The sequence below is a fragment of the Ranitomeya variabilis genome, chromosome 5 (genome assembly GCF_051348905.1).
Source record: "Ranitomeya variabilis isolate aRanVar5 chromosome 5, aRanVar5.hap1, whole genome shotgun sequence".
Classification (NCBI taxonomy): domain Eukaryota; kingdom Metazoa; phylum Chordata; class Amphibia; order Anura; family Dendrobatidae; genus Ranitomeya; species Ranitomeya variabilis.
This window is the reverse complement of record NC_135236.1, coordinates 302,277,767-302,297,277: the sequence shown is the minus strand read 5'-3', so window position 1 is coordinate 302,297,277 and position 19,511 is coordinate 302,277,767. Positions and strand designations below refer to the sequence as shown.

The 19,511-nt window shown below is 42.5% G+C and overlaps 1 protein-coding gene across 1 annotated transcript in view; it reads left to right on the top strand.

Annotated features, from left to right (window-relative positions):
• The window catches only part of ITIH5 (inter-alpha-trypsin inhibitor heavy chain 5), a 175,007-nt gene that overhangs the window by 64,571 nt on the left and 90,925 nt on the right, over positions 1-19,511 (top strand). Inside the window, exons 6-7 of the mRNA XM_077264495.1 lie at positions 7,171-7,340; positions 17,792-17,908. Of these exons, the coding sequence (XP_077120610.1) occupies positions 7,171-7,340; positions 17,792-17,908 (287 nt within the window). The remainder of the gene's footprint in view (positions 1-7,170; positions 7,341-17,791; positions 17,909-19,511) is intronic.

Here is a 19,511-nt window from a genome sequence, read left to right as displayed (position 1 = left end):
TAGACCAATTATGACACCACTCTCTATGAGCATAATCATGCTTATCTCTGGCACCCATACCACTTGGTAGACCAAGCCTACCTTTCATCAGTTGATTCCCTGTGGAACCAGAGATTCTGGCTAATCTTTGTGGATGTTTGGGTCAGAACCTTGCTTAGGAACTTGACGTACAGCCTCCTCAACTAGCAAGTTCACACTTCCTATGGCCAACCAAACCAATGTGAACTCAGAGTGCGGTATCATGAACCAGTCTGACAGCAATTGAAAATTATAGTTTCCATGATGGGAGTAAGGATGTGTAGGCCTTCTTCACCATGATATACCTGTCCCAACCTTATAAACCCCTTTACGTGACTACCTAATCAATTGTCACTATTTTCTGGCTGGCAACTGCCCTTTTTAGGTGAGGTTCGTATCAACACCTTCTGGAACTGTATTGCCCTGCTAAACCTGAGCCTGCTAAGGGACTTCATAATTATCCTTATGGTGCCTATCTAGTATGTTGTGAGTAACAACAAGAATATGTACAGTAGTAGATGACATTTTGACCAGTTTGGCTCAATTTATTTCCACATTTTGTTCCCTTGTTATAGAAAGCATTTTGGATTCTGGAAAGTGTGTTCTTTTTCACGGCTAAGCCACAATAGCGGTAGACTAACGTTTTTAATGCTTTCTTTGGAAATGTAACAGTTCTCTCTGCAGTGGAAAATTTGGGGTGTATATGCATCATGGGAAACTATTCTTACATTTTCAATACAGTTTAGATACTTTATCTAATGCATTAATCATTATTCCTCCATGATATACATATACCACATATGGAGATTTACATCATCTAATGATATAAGAACTTAGCACAAGAACCATCATGCCAGGAAATACACCATGCTATGAACATAAATGTGTTTATCTGGAAAATAAAACAATAGCTCATTTCCTACGTTCACACCTTCCCGATTTCCTGAGGAAAATTATATGGAGAACATCTGGATGGGAAAAATAGTAATTAAAATTGTTATATTACTATGGTAACGATCCCCATAACACCTTATAAATAATGAGCAGGTGGGAAAATAATCATATATTACTATTTGTAGCATCTATGAGTGTAACGCAGTCCACACATACTGTATAGATTGTGAGGCAGTGACCGATGTCACAGGTAGGGGTCGTTGTTTGTTCTCTTCAGGATGCGCACTGAGGCGTAGTGAGGCCATAAGTGGGCATTGCAGTCGCAGGTCTAGCTGTGATTGCAATGGTGAAGTGTGGCACCCCAGGAGTCCGGTTGCCACAGTGGTATTGCCTCCCTCACAGGGGGTGATGTTATGCCTGGAAACAAAGAGGGGTCCCCTTAACAGCTGATGTCCGCATCCAACACCTTTCCTGTCTCCAAACCAGAAGGGGGAGCTCTAAACTCAGTTTCAGGGGAGCTTCCCCCATAAGCTCTGGTCTGGAGGTGGAGTTAGGGAGTCTTAGTGAGTGTGAGGGAGAAGACAGAGAAGGAGGAAGAGGCAAGAAGTGAGGAGAACCTGAGGGATTGGAGCTGCGATTGAGCTCACCCCAGGACTGAGCACCAAATATTGGAGACTGGAGTCCATGGTTGCATGGGAACTGCAGGATGGTAACTGTGCAGTCCATTTCATTCCAGGCCCGGGTTTTCCATGTGGCTGAATGCCACAGGTTTCTTTGTTAAAAGCCCTGCAGTAAAGGGTTTGGGTGTGTCAGTTGTAATGTCAGTGTGAGTCTGGTGTTCGACAGGACTGCAGAGCAGAGGCCCTGTGTGAGAAGCGGCAGAGGCCCTGTGTGAGAAGCGACACAGGCAAGCGGAGCCAAACAGCCAAGGCAGCTGAAAGGTCGGGCACCCCAGCGTACATAGCTGTACAGACACCCACGGCAACCAGTCAAAGGAGGACTGCCGTGTGTAGCGCCTGTAAACAGGAGGATATCATGGACTGTGTTATGCTGTGAGCAAAGAGACATTGACACGGCAGTGCAGTCACCCATGGCTACTGGTCAAAGGGAAGGTCAGCATGTGTAGTGACTGTAGTCTAAAGCATTCTGTGTATTTTGTAGTGCTATGAACTGGATATAAATGCTATGCACTTGTGTGAACTGAACATTATTTCTAAGCAGTTGTGTGAATTGGACCTTAACCTCTTTCTGACCTCGGACGGGATAGTACGTCCGAGGTCAGATACCCCGCTTTGATGCAGGGCTCCGGCGTTGAGCCCGCATCAAAGCCAGGACATGTCAGCTGTTTTGAACAGCTGACATGTGCCAGCAATAGCGGCGGGTGAAATCACGATTCACCCGTCGCTATTAACTAGTTAAATGCCGCTGTCAAACGCAGACAGTGGCATTTAACCGGCGCTTCCGGCCATCCGGCACATGATTGGGGGTCAGCGATGCATCAGAATGGTAACCATAGAGGTCCTTGAGACCTCTATGGTTACTGATCCCGGCTAGCTGTGAGCGCCACCCTGTGGTCGGCGCTCATAGCAAGCCTGTTATTAAGCTACATAGCAGCGATCTGATGATCGCTGCTATGTAGCTGAGGTGATCGAGTTGTGCCAGCTTCTATCCTCCCATGGAGGCTATTGAAGCATGGCAAAAGTAAAAAAAAAAGTTACAAAAAATGTGAAAAAAAAAAAAAAAAGTTTAAATCACCCCCCTTTCGCTCCATTCAAAATAAATCAATAAAAAAAAATCAAACCTACACATATTTGGTATCGCCGCATTCAGAATCACCTGATCTATCAATAAAAAAAGGATTAACCTAATCGCTAAACGGCGTAGCGAGAAAAAAATTTGAAACGCCAGAATTACGTTTTTTCGGTCACTGCGACATTGCATTAAAATGCAATAACGGGCGATCAAAAGAACATATCTGCACCAAAATGCTATCATTAAAAACGCCAGCTCAGCACACAAAAAATAAGCCCTCACCTGACCCCAGATCATGAAAAATGAAGACGATACTGGTATCGGAAAATGGCACAATTTTTTTTTTTTTTTAGCAAAGTTTGGAATTGTTTTTCGCCACTTAGATAAAAGAGAACCTAGATATGTTTGGTGTCTATGAACTCGTAATGACCTGGAGAATCATAATGGCTGGTCAGTTTTAGCATTTAGTGAACCTAGTAAAAAAGCCAATCAAAAAAACAGTGTGGGATTGCACTTTTTTTGCAATTTCACCGCACTTGGATTTTTTTTCCCGTTTTCTAGTACACGACATGCTAAAACCAATAATGTCGTTCAAAAGTACAACTTGTTTCGCAAAAAATAAGCTCTCATATGGCCATATTGACGGAAAAATAAAAAAGTTATGGCTCTGGGAAGAAGGGGAGCAAAAAACGAACACGGAAAAACGGAAAATCCCAAGGTCATGAAGGGGTTAATGATGTGAAGTAACTGCATTAAAGAGATTTTGAGTTTGAACTTTGTGGGTCACTGCCTCCCCACTGTGTAAGTGTGCTACCGTAGCTCTGCAAGGTATATTTACATGGAGGAAATGTCATGCACACAGATAATCACTCACAGGTTTCCATAATAAAGCATGTATCTATATCCAAACCCAATAATATGGAAGAGTGATCACTTTATGATGCTTTCCTCCAATTAGAATTGGATAGACATGCTCATGGCACATGAAACAGATTTGTGCATCTCAAAATCAATTTCATTCACGATAATAAGAGATGAGCAAGGACCCTGCTCCAATGGGAGACATCAGTAGACCATGACTGACAGTAAGGAGCATTGCAAACTGCCTCCTACCTGCCGGCATCTGTGGCCAGTGAGAAAATGTCCAGAGTGAGCGCTGTCCGAAGAGGAAACCTTGTGCACATGCTCACTTTTTCAGTGTCATAGTTGCACACACAAGTACGCAGAGCAGAGAAACAGTGAGTACATGTAGAAGCTTTTCCCTTTAGATGGCACTCACTCTGAACAAGGCAGCGCTGTCCATCAACACAAAGGGAGATGGCTAGGCAGGCAGATCAAGGATGGAACATTGCACTTAGTCACTCAGTCATGCTAAGAGTGCAATGAGCACCATAATTTGCTTTTTAGATGAAGAACGTTTTCTGAACAACGGTTTGAACAATTATTGAATTAAACGTATGATTATAATAGGGACTGAGTCCACTATTTGGCTATGTAGTTAGTCTGCAATTTGTTTGGGGGATGACACACTCTCTTAGTGAGGAACCACACATAGCTAGTCTTAGATGACCAAATGAATGGATTTCCTGTTTTGGAGCAGGAATTGGGTATTTTTTTAGATTTTTCCTATTCTGCTATAAAAGATATTCATAGAAAGGAATAATTCTGTATGGAAAGACATGAAGACATCATTTCTAAAGAATATTCTATGACAATATTCTACTTTAGATAGTCAGCGATGAGTTTCTGATGGCTATATCTCATTTATGATCCTTTTATCTTCAATATATATGTATTAAGTGGTACAGTAAAGTAGTTTAGATCTATATGCAAGATCAGATTGATCCCCACTGGTACTAACTAACCTCGGTAGTAAACAATAGGATAGTTCCTGAACTTCATTATTATGATTTCACCCTCTTGCCCACGTCTGCAACACATAATAAAAAAAATAACACAGCATTTCATACAATCAGAATCTGAAATTATATTTTAGATGGGACATTATAAATAACTATAGTCCAGGCACGGATATATTCATTTTTGGTTTTGAGATGAAAATTCCGGATGCTTGTAGCACAGCCAAGGTCTTATATTCTGACTTCTCATGTCTCCGCATCTTTGTATTTGCAGCTGACATCAAAGTCAGCACAAATAAATACATTATAAATGAAATAATCAAATGCGTCTTCACAGCTGAGTGATGTGAGGTTATTTTTCTTGTATCTTGTGTGTTTTATTGCATTTGGCATCATATAAAGGATGTCTACATAGGAAAATGAATTATGCCACAACAATAATGGAATTGTGCTTTTCCAGTGCACTGGAACAAATAAGCTCACCACTTTAATGCTGAGCCAGTAATAGATATTCAGTTGTGGCTGCAGATATTTCAGTATTGGAATAAAGTAATAGGCTTCCTGTGGACTTATCAAGGGAACGTTACGTTACACATAAAATAACACAGTACTGTAAACCTTGCACAATGGCTACTTGTTTGGCTTCCTTATCAGTCTAAACAGCGGAAAGGAGCTGGAGTCAGGAAATGCAGATATGTCAAGGTGTCATTGGTGAAGGCTATCCCTGGTTAAGAGCGCCTAAAAATAAATGCAAATGATTATCTTCAGCTAAAATTACATAAATAGTCATTTTCTACCTCTGATTCCAGTGCACAGAGCAACTAGGGAAAATACATTAGGAAGTGGAGTTTAACTTTCGCAAAAGTTTCTAGTTATATACCTGGGTGGGATTATGAAGAGGTGGTCCGATAATAGAGATATGATTCCGAGTATTAATATTTTGCGGGTTATTGCGAAGTGTAAATTACTCCTGGTATCTTATCTACCTGTTTTACTTGTTCCCAGAAGAGGAAGGAAAATTAAGGTGCCATTACAACTTAAAGATTATTATGAACAAGGATAATTTCAGGATAATCTTGCAGTGTAAACAAGTTGCCGATCACCCGATAAAGGAGCAAAGCTCTCATTCGTCGGGTGAAATGATGATAAAGGAGCAAAGCTCTCATTCGTCGGGTGAAATGATGATAAAGGAGCAAAGCTCTCATTCGTCGGGTGAAATGATGATAAAGGAGCAAAGCTCTCATTCGTCGGGTGAAATGATTTTGAATCGGAGTTCAAAATCACTGTTCCTGACAGTGCATTGCCCTGTGTAAACAGGACTTGCGTTGCCGAAAACAATTGCAGCCTATGCGAATTAAGCGATCTTTTACAGATCGGTCGTGACTCGTGAGCATTGTTTAGCAACCTCTACCTGAGTAAACAAGTTTTTAATTGACCACCAATCAGGAAATATTTACTGGACAGTAGATGTTTTGTGCCCCCAGTTGGTTCATCTAAACGGACTCATATTTTTACTGATGTCTAAAATGTAACACTATCACTTATAAAACTATTTTAATTTATATAATATTCTATAACCAATACATTACATGTTGGCACTCTTGGCATCTGTCTTCTAAGCCTAAAGAAAGAGCAATCCACCAGCCATGGTTCTTAGAAGGTAAATAAATGATGGCTCCTTGCGAATAAGGGTTTGCAGTCAGTGGCTTTTCAGAACTATTGGTCAAACTTAGTTTGAAGATATCCATTTCAGACATTGAATCAGGTCTGTAAATAATAGGAGCTCAATTTTCATGATGTAACATACTGTACAACACTGGTAGACGCAGACAGAAGAGGGCCCCTGTGCTAGAACAATATATGGGCCCTTTGTAGTACCGTTAGGTCGTCATAATGTACATTTCCACCTGTTTTGGAGCTGGTAACGGGACCCCTTACCTCTTGGGCCCCTGTGCAGCCTCACAGATTGGACCAATGGTATGTCCCCCACTGCTATACAAAGTGTCTGATCTATGACCAGAATTGTGGAGCCAGGGAAATTGTGGAAGTGGATGGATATTAGATGTTACAAGTAATAGAATGGCGGCTGACAGCACTACCGTGACATGTAGATGCACGTCCTAGCTCCACAGGATCCAAAAGGAGGCTTACGTACCAATAAATCAAAGTGAAGGACAGCATCCAATCCAGGTGAAGACCATGAATATTTATTGTGCCATAATGCAACGTTTCAACCCCTAAGGGTCTTTGTCAAGCATGCTTGACAAAGACCCTTAGGGGTTGAAACGTTGCATTATGGCACAATAAATATTCATGGTCTTCACCTGGATTGGATGCTGTCCTTCACTTTGATTTATTGGGATATTAGATGTTGTCGCTACATGTTGCAATTCACCCAATCAAATTTTGTTTCCAATACTTATTATTTATGTATTACTCATTGTCTATATTCGAGAATTATTTGACTGACCATTTATGCAATATAAAATTAGTATGTGGGGATGGAGAAGCGTGGCACAAACCAGTCAAGTTGTGTTACACCGACGTGTATTTTACCTCACTGACAAAATATTTGCTTTTTAGTGGTTGGATTTTGTTTCTTATTTTTGTAACTGTAAATGGTCAAAACGGTTTCTTTCTCCAACAGATGGAACAAACCCTCCGCCTTCCACAGTAATCAACCAAACAGAAAACTTTGCACAAATAACATTTAAGCCCAATGTGCTCCAGCAAGCCAAGATCATTCAAAATGGGATTCTGGGTGATTTTGTAGTTCGCTATGATGTGAGAAGAGAGCTCAGCGTTGGAGACATTCAGGTATATAGAAGAAGAAAGGGAATATAACATATCTATATTTTTACTATTGCTATGTTACCAATGTTTTCTTCCCTCCCAAACACCAGCGGCTAACAAACCCTTACAAAAATCAAGTTTGATGTAGATATTAATGGTATATATTATTTGTATATATTAGGCAACTTTATTAGCAACTGGATGTAAATGTTTGTATGTATACATAATGAGTAATGGTGAGTTGAAATATTCCAAGATTATAGTATTGCGCATATCATTACGTGGATCGTTACAGAACAAGAAGTGTTAGTCTATTGTGAGACTCATTGGTCAAAGTGAAAGTTGCAAAATCATATGGATTTTCTAATAGATTATGGTAATAAAAAAAATCTTAAAATGTATTAACCCCTTCCCGACCCATGACGCCACATAGGCGTCATGAAAACCCGTGCCAATCCGACCCATGACGCCTATGTGGCGTCATGGAATGATCGCGTCCCTGCAGATCGGGTGAAGGGGTTAACTCCTATTTTACCCGATCTGCAGGGAGAGGGGGAGTGGTACTTCAGCCCAGGGGGGGTGGCTTCACCCCCCCGTGGCTACGATCGCTCTGATTGGCTGTTGAAAGTGAAACTGCCAATCAGAGCGATTTGTAATATTTCACCTAAAAAACTGGTGAAATATTACAATCCAGCCATGGCCGATGCTGCAATATCATCGGCCATGGCTGGAAACACTAATGTGACCCCCCCCCACCCCACCGATCGCCCCCCCAGTGCTCTGTTATAGGGTCCGGTCCCCTCCGTCCGCCTGCCGGCTCCCCCGTCCTCCTGCCCGCTCCCCCCCTGCTCCTATGTCACCCCCCCGTGCTCCGACGCCCCCCCCGTGCCCCGATCTCCCCCCCCTTATACTTACCGAGGCTCCCGGTCCCCGTCCGCCTCCATCATGGGCGCCGCCATCTTCCAAAATGGCGGGCGCATGCTCAGTGCGCCCGCCGGCCGGCAGATTCATTAGAGGTACATTTTGATCGCTGTGGTAGGTTCTATCACAGCGATCAAAATAAAAAAATAATAAATAAACCCCCCCCTTTATCACCCCCATAGGTATGGACAATAATAAAATAAATAAAATATTTTTTTTTCTTTTTCCACTAGGGTTAGGGTTAGAACTAGGGTTAGAACTAGGGGTAGGGTTAGGGGTAGGGTTAGGGTTAGGGGTAGGGTTAGGGTTAGGGTTAGGGGTAGGGTTATGGCATGTGCACACAGAGCGGATCGGCCGCGGATCCGCAGCGGATCGGCCGCGGATCCGCAGCGGATCGGCAGCGGATCGGCAGCGGATCCGCAGCGGATGCCGCGGATCGGCCGCGGATCCGCAGCGGATCGGCCGCGGATCCGCAGCGGATCCGCAGCGGATCGGCAGCGGATCGGCAGCGGATCGGCAGCGGATCGGCAGCGGATTGGCAGCGGATCCGCAGCGGATCGGCAGCGGATTGGCAGCGGATCCGCAGCGGATCGGCAGCGGATCCGCAGCGGATTGGCAGCGGATCCGCAGCGGATTGGCAGCGGATCCGCAGCGGATCCGCAGCAGATCGGCCGCGGATCCGCAGCGGATCCGCAGCGGATCCGCAGCGGATTGGCCGCGGATCCGCAGCGGATTGGCAGCGGATTGGCCGCGGATCCGCAGCGGATTGGCCGCTGCGAATTCGAAGCAGTTTTCCATCAGGTTTACAGTACCATGTACACCTAAGGAAAACCAAATCCGCTGTGCCCATGGTGCGGAAAATTCCGTGCAGAAACGCTGCGTTGTATTTTCCGCAGCATGTCAATTCTTTGTGCGGATTCCGCAGCGTTTTACACCTGTTCCTCAATAGCAATCCGCAGGTGAAATCTGCACAAAAAAACACTGGAAATCTGCTGTAAATCCGCAGGTAAAACGCAGTGCCTTTTACCTGCAGATTTTTCAAAAATCATGAGGAAAAATCTCACACGAATCCGCAACGTGGGCACATAGCCTTAGGGTTAGGGTTGGAATTAGAGTTAGGGTTGGAATTAGGGCTAGGGTTTGAAATAGGGTTAAGATTAGGCTTGTGGTTAGGGTTACGGATAGGGTTAGGGGTGTGTTGGGGTTACAGTTGTGGTTAGGGTTGGGATTAGGGTTACGGTTGGGATTAGGGTTAGGATTAGGGTTGGAATTAGGGTTACGGGTGTGTTGCGGTTAGGGTTGTGGTTAGGGGTGTGTTGGGGTTAAGGTTGTGATTAGGGTTATGGCTACAGTTGGGATTAGGATTAGGGGTGTGTTGGGGTTAGTGTTGAAGTTAGAATTGAGGGGTTTCCACTGTTTAGGCACATCAGGGGTCTCCAAACGCAACATGGCGCCACCATTGATTCCAGCCAATCTTGCGTTCAAAAAGTCAAATGGTGCTCCCGCCCTTCCAAGCCCCGACGTGCGCCCAAACAGTGGTTTACCCCCACATTTGGGGTACCAGCGTACTCAGGACAAACTGGGCAACAACTGCTGGGGTCTAATTTCTCCTGTTACCCTTGCAAAAATAAAAAATTACTTGCTAAAACATAATTTTTGAGGAAAGAACAATTATTTTTTATTTTCACGGCTCTGCGTTATAAACTTCTGTGAAGCACTTGGGGGTTGAAAGTGCTCACCACACATCTAGATAAGTTCCTTCGGGGGTCTAGTTTCCAAATAGGGTCACTTGTGGGGTGTTTCTACTGTTTAGGTACATCAGGGGCTCTGCAAATGCAATGTGACGCCCGCAGACCATTCCATCAAAGTCTGCATTTCAAAACGTCACTACTTCCCTTCCGAACCCTGACGTGTGCCAAAACAGTGGTTTACCCCCACATATGGGGTATCAGCGTACTCAGGAGAAACTGGACAACAACTTTTGGGGTCCAATTTCTCCTGTTACCCTTGGGAAAATAAAAAATTGTGGGCTAAAAAATCATTTTTGAGAAAAGAAAAATTATTTTTTATTTTCATGGCTCTGCGTTATAAACTTCTGTGAAGCACTTGGGGGTTCAAAGTGCTCACCACACATCTAGATTAGTTCCTTGGGAGGTCTAGTTTCCAAAATGGGGTCACTTGTGCGGGAGCTCCAATGTTTAGGCACACAGGGGCTCTCCAAACGCGACATGGTGTCCGCTAATGATTGGAGCTAATTTTCCATTCAAAAAGCCAAATGGCGTGCCTTCCCTTCCGAGCCCTGCCGTGCGCCCAAACAGTGGTTTACCCCCACATATGGGGTATCATCGTACTCAGAACAAACTGGACAAAAACATTTGGGGTCCAATTTCTCCTATTACCCTTGGGAAAATAAAAAATTCTGGGCTAAAAATCATTTTTGAGGAAAGAAAAATTATTTTTTTATTTTCACGGCTCTGCGTTATAAACTTCTGTGAAGCACCTGGGGGTTATAAGTGCTCACTATGCATCTAGATAAGTTTCTTGGGGGGTCTAGTTTCCAAAATGGGGTCACTTGTAGGGGAGCTCCAATGTTTAGGCACACAGGGGCTCTCCAAACGCGACATGGTGTCCGCTAACGATTGGAGCTAATTTTCCATTCAAAAAGTCAAATGGCACGCCTCCCCTTCCGAGCCTTGCCGTGCACCCAAACAGTGGTTTACCCCCACATATGAGGTATCGGCATACTCAGGAGAAATTGCCCAACAAATTTTAGGATCCATTTTATCCTGTTGCCCATGTGAAAATGAAAGAATTGAGGCTAAAAGAAATTTTGTGTGAAAAAAAAGTACTTTTTCATTTTTGCGGATCAATTTGTGAAGCACCTGGGGGTTTAAAGTGCTCACTATGCCTCTGGATGAGTTCCTTGGGGGGTCTAGTTTCCAAAATGGGGTCACTTGTGGAGGAGCTCCAATGTTTAGGCACACAGGAGCTTTCCAAACGCGACATGGTGTCCGCTAACGATGGAGATAATTTTCCATTCAAAAAGTCAAATGGCGCTCCTTCCCTTCCGAGCCTTACCATGTGCCCAAACAGTGGTTTACCCCCACATGTGAGGTATTGGTGTACTCAGGAGAAATTGCCCAACAAAATTTAGGATCCATTTTATCCTGTTGCCCATGTGAAAATGAAAAAATTGAGGCTAAAATAATTTTTTTGTGAAAAAAAAGTACTTTTTCATTTTTACGGATCAATTTGTGAAGCACCTGGGGGTTTAAAGTGCTCACTATGCTTCTAGATAAGTTCCTTGGGGGGTCTAGTTTCCAAAATGTGGTCACTTGTGGGGGAGCTCCAATGTTTAGGCACACGGGGGCTCTCCAAACGCGACATGGTGTCCGCTAAAGATTGGAGCCAATTTTTCATTAAAAAAGTCAAATGGCGCTCCTTCCCTTCCGAGCCCTGCCGTGCGCCCAAACAGTGGTTTACCCCCACATATGAGGTATCAGCGTACTCAGGACAAATTGGACAACAACGTCCCTGGTCCAGTTTCTCCTTTTACCCTTGGGAAAATAAAAAAATTGTTGCTAAAAGATCATTTTTGTGACTAAAAAGTTAAATGTTCATTTTTTACTTCCATGTTGCTTCTGCTGCTGTGAAACACCTGAAGGGTTAATAAACTTCTTGAATGTGGTTTTGAGCACCTTGAGGGGTGCAGTTTTTAGAATGGTGTCACTTTTGGGTATTTTCAGCCATATAGAACCCTCAAAATGACTTCAAATGTGAGGTGGTCCCTAAAAAAAATGGTTTTGTAAATTTTGTTGTAAAAATGAGAAATCACTGGTCAAATTTTAACCCTTATAACTTCCTAGCAAAAAAAAAAAATTGTTTCCAAAATTGTGCTGATGTAAAGTAGACATGTGGGAAACGTTATTTATTAACTATTTTGTGTCACATAACTCTCTGGTTTAACAGAATAAAAATTCAAAATGTGAAAATTGCGAAATTTTCAAATTTTTTGCCACATTTCCGTTTTTTTCACAAATAAACTAAAAAATTATCGACCTAAATTTACCACTAACATGAAGCCCAATATGTCACGAAAAAACAATCTCAGAATCGCTAGGATCCGTTGAAGCGTTCCTGAGTTATTACCTCATAAAGGGACACTGGTCAGAATTGCAAAAAACGGCAAGGTCATTAAGGCCAAAATAGGCTGGGTCATGAAGGGGTTAAAGGGAACCTGTCATGTGAAAAAACACTATTAACCTGCCGATATGGGATTAATCTGCAGGTTAGTAGAGTTCTTAACCTGCCTGGCACTGGCACTTAGAGCCCCGCTGTCGGGAGGAAATGAACTTTATTTCCACCATCAGTGTTTGTGATTCAGACACAGGGCTAGCACTGGAACAGGTTAAGTCAACAATCTGTGGTGGCAGAGTGGCGGCAGTAACCGTGCCCACAGCATTGACTGACAGCCGCCTCAGCATTATAGCCGACTGTGAGTCAGTCCGGTTACAGCCATTACTCTGTATACACGGAGAAGTGACTGAACCCACACTGGCGCCACCTCCATGACTGAACAGTGAACACTGCCAGGAGTCATAACATTAATTTCCTCTCAATAGCGGGGTTCAAAGTTTGGGCTCCCTTTAAATATAAAAACTTGATTAACTTCAATAATAGATCATTTTCTAATTAAATTATCCATTTAACCCCATCCCAACTGGTCAATTTTATATTTTTGCACTTTTGTTTTTTTCTCCTATACCTTCAAGACCCATAACTTTTTATTTTTCAGTCGACATAGCCATGTGAAGGCTTTTGTTTGCAGGAGAAGTTGTACTTTTCACTGAAATTACCTACTTCATTGTGTAATGTAATGTACATGGGGTGGGGTTAGAACAGTTAGTAATTTAAGAAAGAATAGAGGTACAGAGAGGAACATCAAGTGCATGTATACTAATGCCAGAAGCCTCGCCAACAAAATGGACGAATTAGAACTAATGTTGTTGGAACATAATTATGACATGGTGGGGATATCTGAAACATGGCTGGATGAGAGCCATGACTGGGCTGTTAACTTGCAGGGCTATAGTCTGTTCAGAAATGACCGTACAGATAAGCGAGGGGGTGGGGTGTGTCTGTATGTAAAATCGACCTTAAAACCCATCCTGCGTGATAATATAGGTGAATCTAATGAAAATGTAGAGTCCCTGTGGGTGGAGATAAGGGGAGGGGGAAAAAATAATAAATTACTGATAGGGGTTTGTTATAAATCTCCAAAAATAATGGAAGCAATGGAGAATATCCTCGTAAAGCAAATAGATGAAGCTGCGACTCAAGGAGAAGTCATTATTATGGGGGACTTCAACTACCCTGAAATAGATTGGGGAACAGAAACCTGCAGTTCCAGTAAAGGTAATCGGTTTTTGACAACTATGAGAGACAATTACCTTTCACAACTGGTTCAGGACCCAACAAGAAGGGGGGCACTGCTAGACCTAATATTAACCAACAGGCCAGACCGCATATCAAATATAAGGGTTGGGGGTTACTTGGGGAATAGTGATCACGAAATAATAAGTTTTCAGGTCTCCTTTAATAAGATGTGTAGTAGAGGGGTGACAAGGACACTAAACTTCAGGAGGGCAAATTTCCAACGGATGAGAGAGGATCTTGGTGCAATTAACTGGGACGATATCCTGAGGCATAAAAATACACAAAGAAAATGGGAGACATTTATTAGCATCCTGGATAGGACCTGTGCACAGTATATACCGTATGGGAATAAACATACTAGAAATAGGAGGAAACCAATATGGCTAAATAAAGCTGTAAGGGGCGCAATAAGTGACAAAAAGAAAGCATTTAGAGAATTAAAGGAAGTAGGTAGTGAGGAGGCATTAAATAAATACAAAAAATTAAATAAATTATGTAAAAAGCAAATCAAGGCAGCAAAGATTGAGACAGAGAGACTCATTGCTAGAGAGAGCAAAAATAACCCCCAAATATTCTTTAACTACATAAATAGTAAGAAACTAAAAAATGATAGTGTTGGCCCCCTTAAAAATAGTCTGGGTGAAATGGTGGATGAGGATGAGGAAAAAGCCAATATGCTAAATTACTTTTTTTCATCAGTATTTACAAAAGAAAATCCCATGGCAGCCAATATGACTAGTGATAATAATCCCCAATTTAATGTAACCTGCTTAACCCAGCAGGAAGTACGGCGGCGTCTAAAAATCACAAAAATTGACAAATCTCCGGGCCCGGATGGGATACACCCCCGAGTACTGCAGGAATTAAGTGCAGTCATTGATAGACCATTATTTTTAATCTTTAAAGAGTCCATAATAACAGGGTCTGTACCACAGGACTGGCGTATAGCAAATGTGGTGCCAATATTCAAAAAGGGGACAAAAACTGAACTCGGAAATTATAGGCCGGTAAGTTTAACCTCTACTGTGGGTAAAATCCTGGAGGGCATTCTAAGGGATGCTATACTGGAGTATCTGAAGAGGAATAACCTCATGACCCAGTATCAGCACGGGTTTACTAGGGACCGATCATGTCAGACTAATTTGATCAGCTTCTATGAAGAAGTAAGTTCCGGTCTGGACCAAGGGAACCCAGTAGATGTAGTGTATATGGACTTTTCAAAAGCTTTTGATACAGTGCCACACAAAAGGTTGATACATAAAATGAGAATAATGGGGATAGGGGAAAATATGTGCAAGTGGGTTGAGAGTTGGCTCAGGGATAGGAAACAAAGGGTGGTTATTAATGGAGCACACTCGGACTGGGTCACGGTTAGTAGTGGGGTACCACAGGGGTCAGTATTGGGCCCTCTTCTTTTTAACATATTTATTAATGACCTTGTAGGGGGCATTCAGAGTAGAATTTCAATATTTGCAGATGACACTAAACTCTGCAGGGTAATCAATACAGGGGAGGACAATTTTATATTACAGGCTGATTTATGTAAACTAGAAGCTTGGGCTGATAAATGGCAAATGAGCTTTAATGGGGATAAATGTAAGGTCATGCACTTGGGTAGAAGTAATAAGAAGTATAACTATGTGCTTAATTCTAAAACTCTGGGCAAAACCGTCAATGAAAAAGACCTGGGTGTATGGGTGGATGGCAAACTCATATTCAGTGGCCAGTGTCAGGCAGCTGCTACAAAGGCAAATAAAATAATGGGATGCATTAAAAGAGGCATAGATGCTCATGAGGAGAACATAATTTTACCTCTATACAAGTCACTAGTGCGACCACACTTAGAATACTGTGCACAGTTCTGGTCTCCGGTGTATAAGAAAGACATAGCTGAACTGGAGCGGGTGCAGAGAAGAGCAACCAAGGTTATTAGAGGACTGGGGGGTCTGCAATACCAAGATAGGTTATTACACTTGGGGCTATTTAGTTTGGAAAAACGAAGACTAAGGGGTGATCTTATGTTAATGTATAAATATATGAGGGGACAGTACAAAGACCTTTCTGCTGATCTTTTTAATCATAGACCGCTGACAGGGACAAGGGGGCATCCTCTATGTCTGGAGGAAAAAAGGTTTAAGCATAATAACAGACGCGGATTCTTTACTGTAAGAGCAGTGAGACTATGGAACTCTCTGCCGTATGATGTTGTAATGAGTGACTCATTGCTTCAATTTAAGAGGGGACTGGATACCTTTCTGGAAAAGTATAATATTACAGGGTATATATATTAGATTCCTTGATAAGGCGTTGATCCAGGGAACTAGTCTGATTGCCGTATGTGGAGTCGGGAAGGAATTTTTTTCCCCATGATGGAGCTTACTCTTACCACATGGGTTTTTTTTGCCTTCCCCTGGATCAACATGTTAGGGCATGCTAGGCTATGGGTTGAACTAGATGGACTTAAAGTCTTCCTTCAACCTGAATAACTATGTAACTATGTAACTAGAAAGTAGGAAAAGAATTCCAAGTGTGACAAAATAGCAAAAAAGTGCTGTTGCAATTGTTTATTTAGATTTTTTATTTACAGCATTCATTATACAGTAAAAGTGAACTGAAAATATGATTCTCCAGGACTGTACGATTACAGTGATTCCAAACATGTTTCATTTTGTTTATATTTGTGGAGGGTAGGGGAAAAGTAGGAAAAAAGTCAGCTCACCAGTCTCGGAAGAAATCCAATGTTCATCCACGCTTTTTATTAGAGACATGCTTTAAAACAAGTGTTGGGCTATATGAATGATGAAAATGGGGTCTCTGGTGGTCCAAAACTGACATCTTTCGACCATTCAGGTCTTATTCATGGTAACATGGTGTTGTAAATAAGCCCCTAGCTGTAAGCCAGAATAATTACCCTTCTTCTACTACAAAAAGTTATGTCATCGTCCCATCTTATACACTTTGACTGCCACACTGTCCTCTCTTTTGTACTCTGACCACCACACCATCCCTCCTAATGTATTATGACCGCTACACCATCCTACTTTATGTACTATGACCACAACATGATCCACACTTATGGATTATAAGCATGATATCATCCCCCTCTTTTAACTATGGCCACCACACCAGCCTATCTTATGAACTATAACCACCACAACACCATTTTGCAAACTATTATACCACATCATCCTCTCCTATGAACAGTTACTGTCACACCATCCTTCTTATGAACTATACCAGTCACACCATCCACCTGTATGAACTATTACTGCCACACTGTCCTTCCTTGAAAACAATAATCTCCACACTATCCTCCCTTATGAACTATTACTGCCACACCAGCCTCTTCACATCACCCCCTATCTATACTGGGCCCCCACTTTACATTGTCCCATCATATTGTCACCCCCACATGGGCCTCTTTCTATACTGTGACCTCTCCTAATACTATGCTCTCACATTGCTCCTCTCCATATTGTGCCCCCTACTATCCCTCCTGTTGTATACTTGAACCCTCTTCTTATACCTTATATTGTGCCTTTACACTATCCTTCTACTGAATACTGAGAACCCTCCCTCCCTGCTAGTCCACAGTAAAAGTTCCTGGTATCTTCAGCTCCTCTAAGGAACTCTTACCACATTTTGTGCCTCTGTGGTGCTGCTGTGACATCAGCAGTATACTGAGGTGACCTCTTTGTTTTGTAATGACTTCTGCAGCGTGATAAAATAACCTTGTCATGCCTCTACATGGGAGGCAAGGAGCTGTCATTTTAAAGTTCGATTCAGGTGAACTGGCGATAACCAGCTAAATCCCACTACTGCCCCTTCCTAAAAAGTCACTGGATTTTTAGGAAGACAGGGAAAAGTATTAATTAAAAAAATGTTTCCCCTTACTTCACCCCCACAACTCTTCTCCCTAGCCACTGGAGCTCCAGTGCCTAGTGGGAAATATGGCCGTGCTTATTAATAAAATACTCAGCTAGATAGATAGGAAACATATTCATTTTTATGTATAAGCTAAGAATTAAAAGATGCAGTAAAGGTACAGCCATTGTGACGTCGTGTTTCTCTGATTTGGTCAATTTAATAATACAAGTTACATTTCCCCTTTTTTCTAGGTTTTAAATGGATACTTTGTGCATTACTTTGCACCTACAGATCTGCCTCCGCTGCCAAAGAATGTGGTTTTTGTAATTGACACAAGCGCTTCTATGGTTGGAACTAAAATTAGGCAGGTAAGGCCAAGTCTTTACAGTCATTAATAATCCGAGATCAGAATACATTGCTGTACAAGTAAGTTTAACAATGGTGCTGATTCTGATTAAAGATGAATATTGTTATTACTGTGGGATGTGTTCACACAACGTATACAGTTCCGGTACAAATTATTGTAAAGGTTTTTATTGCAGGAATGATGCTGCATAAAGATTTTTACATAGAATGTATTAATAAAAATTGAGAATCACCTTGTATACCGCTGTCTTTACATGCCCTGATTTGGTGTTGTTTTTCCAATGTATGTAATATGGGAACAATTAGCATAAAAAATGTCTAAGCTTTATATGCTGTCTAAAAGGATGTGAATCTATCCAACTGTATAGAGCTACACATGTTTGCTATTGTTACAAAAGTATTTCTCAACATTTATGTTTTTTGTGTTGTTCTGTAAGAAGTAGCAGCCCAAGATTCTTAGTACTGTCAAAAAACATATCCAATATCCATATGTAAATTTGCCAAATATATTCAAAAAGGCCCTAATGCTAAGCCGCTGTCTGTTAGTGCCGGGGACGCGGTTACAGCTGCCACTCTCTATACACAGAATGGTGACTGAACCCGCGACGGTGCCACCCCTGTGACTGAAAGCTACCGGCAGAATAAAAGTTCATTTCCTCCCTACAGGAGGGGTCTAAGTGCTGGTGCCAGGCAGGTTCAGAATGCTATTAACCTGAAGATTAACCCCATATGGCGGGCAGCTTGAGCCATTTTACAGGGACTCCATCATGCCCCGGGCTCTTCAGGTGCTGCTGCGTCTCAGGCGTGGTGTGGGCCAATTACATACAGTTCCGGTTCTGCTCTGCATCTTAGAGTCCCACAAAAGCCTCGGGGTCCCGGTACCCGACTATTGCACTCTGGCTCTGAGGGTGTCCGATCGCAGTTCCCCTCCGAGCCCTTTTTCTCTCCTTTGCTCCTTCCCTCTGTAGCTCCACCACATACAACCCTTCAGGTTCTCTCTCCTTTCAGAGGCTGCAGCTCCCTCGTGGCTGCTCGGCCTCTCTGTCTGCTCTCAGTTCCAGACTTCCTTCTTCAGTGTCTCTATCAGACTGTCCTCACTCCTCCTCCAGGTCAGGATACATATAGCTCAGGGAAGCTCCCCTGAATCTGGGTCTTGAGCTCCCCCTCCTGGCCTGGATTTGGAATGTGTTGTCCGTGGGTGCCTTACCTGGTAAAGAGAACTCCATTGCCTCCAAGTATGATATTACCCTCCCCGGTTCCCTGGGGTGTTACAGGTGCATAAAAGGAGAGAAACTCATGATGTATCTACTATTCTTCCCTGACCTCAACCTTATTGAGAACCGTTGGAGTATCCTCATGAAAAGATCTATGAGGGTAGGAGGCAGTTCACATCAAACCAAAAGCTCTGTGAGATTATTCTGGCATCCTGCAAATAAATTCAAGTAGAAACTATCTAAAAATTCACAAGTTTAATGGATGCATGAATTGTGATGATGATATTAAAGAAGGGGTCCTATGTTATCATGTAACATAACCTGTAAATGTTTTTGATTGAAAAAACTTTTGATCTCAGTAAATGTGACATCTTAACTCTGCAAATTCAAC